Source organism: Corvus brachyrhynchos, unplaced genomic scaffold (assembly GCF_000691975.1).
Source record: "Corvus brachyrhynchos isolate BGI_N302 unplaced genomic scaffold, ASM69197v1 scaffold365, whole genome shotgun sequence".
Lineage (NCBI taxonomy): Eukaryota > Metazoa > Chordata > Aves > Passeriformes > Corvidae > Corvus > Corvus brachyrhynchos.
In genome coordinates, this window is record NW_008239544.1 from 707,108 (window position 1) to 708,070 (window position 963).

General features: G+C 63.9%; 1 protein-coding gene across 1 annotated transcript; it reads right to left on the reverse strand.

Moving 5' to 3' along the window:
• On the reverse strand, window positions 1–868 carry LOC103620559 (cytochrome b-245 light chain; the record flags this gene model as incomplete). The annotated part of the gene is made up of 4 exons (XM_017741328.1): window positions 760–868; window positions 494–577; window positions 339–420; window positions 1–75 (listed from the first exon to the last, which is right to left on the reverse strand). Coding segments are annotated over exons 1-4 (252 nt in total), but the record flags the coding sequence as incomplete, so codon positions are not given.
• Between the last annotated feature and the right edge of the window lie 95 nt (window positions 869–963).

The following is a 963-nucleotide window of genomic DNA, read 5'->3' on the forward strand; positions in this document are numbered from 1 at the left end:
GATGGTGCCCCCCACCTGCGGCCGCTCCCGGGGCTTCTGCTCGATGGGTCTCCACTCCTCCCCTCGAACTGCGGCCTGTGGGATTGGGAATAGTGCCAAGGAACAACCCTCACCCCGAAAAGGGGCTGTTTGGGGCAGGGAAAGCACAGCTGGGACCAGAATCGGGGGAGGAGGATGTGAGCACCTGTCCACGCCTCCCACCCCGATTGGGATGGGGTTTTCCTGCAGCTCAGTCTGGGAAAGCTCTTGGAATCCACATGGGAGTACTAGTCCATGGGTTTAGGGGTACCCTCCTCCTCTCAGCCCCCCAAAGCCCCCCAAAGCCCCTCAGCACTCACCAGCAGGTAGATGCCGCTGGCGATGCCCAGGCAGACGGTGCCCAGGATGGTGGAGAGGAGGAAACCGGCGGGGACAGCCAGGCTGGGACAGAGATTTGGGGTTCAGAGGGGGTTTGGGAGCCCAGCCCCCAGTCCCGACCCCACACCCCACTCACGCAGCGTGGAGGATGGCTCGGATGTAATAATTCCTGGTGAGGGGCCCGAGCAGCTTCACCACGGCTGTCAGGTACTTCTGGCCACTGCAGGGTGATATCGGGGGGGTCACACGAGGTGTCCCCACCCAGGGACCCCAATCTCCGCAAGGATCACCCCAAGGAACCCACCCGTGGGATCCAGCTCTGCTCCCAGCCCACTGCTCCCACATCCCTGCGTTTGGGGGGTACCAGGAGCTCCAGGGCTGCAGGGGGGACACACCACTCACCACCTCTCCATGGTTGAGCCCTTTTTCCTCCTGCTCCTGGGATACTCGAGCAGGCAGACCAGGACGCCTGCCGCGCTGCCGGGGGGGTGGTCAAGGAAAGGCGGGATCGGACCGGGAATAGCCCCAAGGAACAACCCGCATCCCAAAAAGGGGCTGTGTGGGGCAGGGAAAGCACAGCTGGGACCAGGGTGGGGAGAGGAGGCT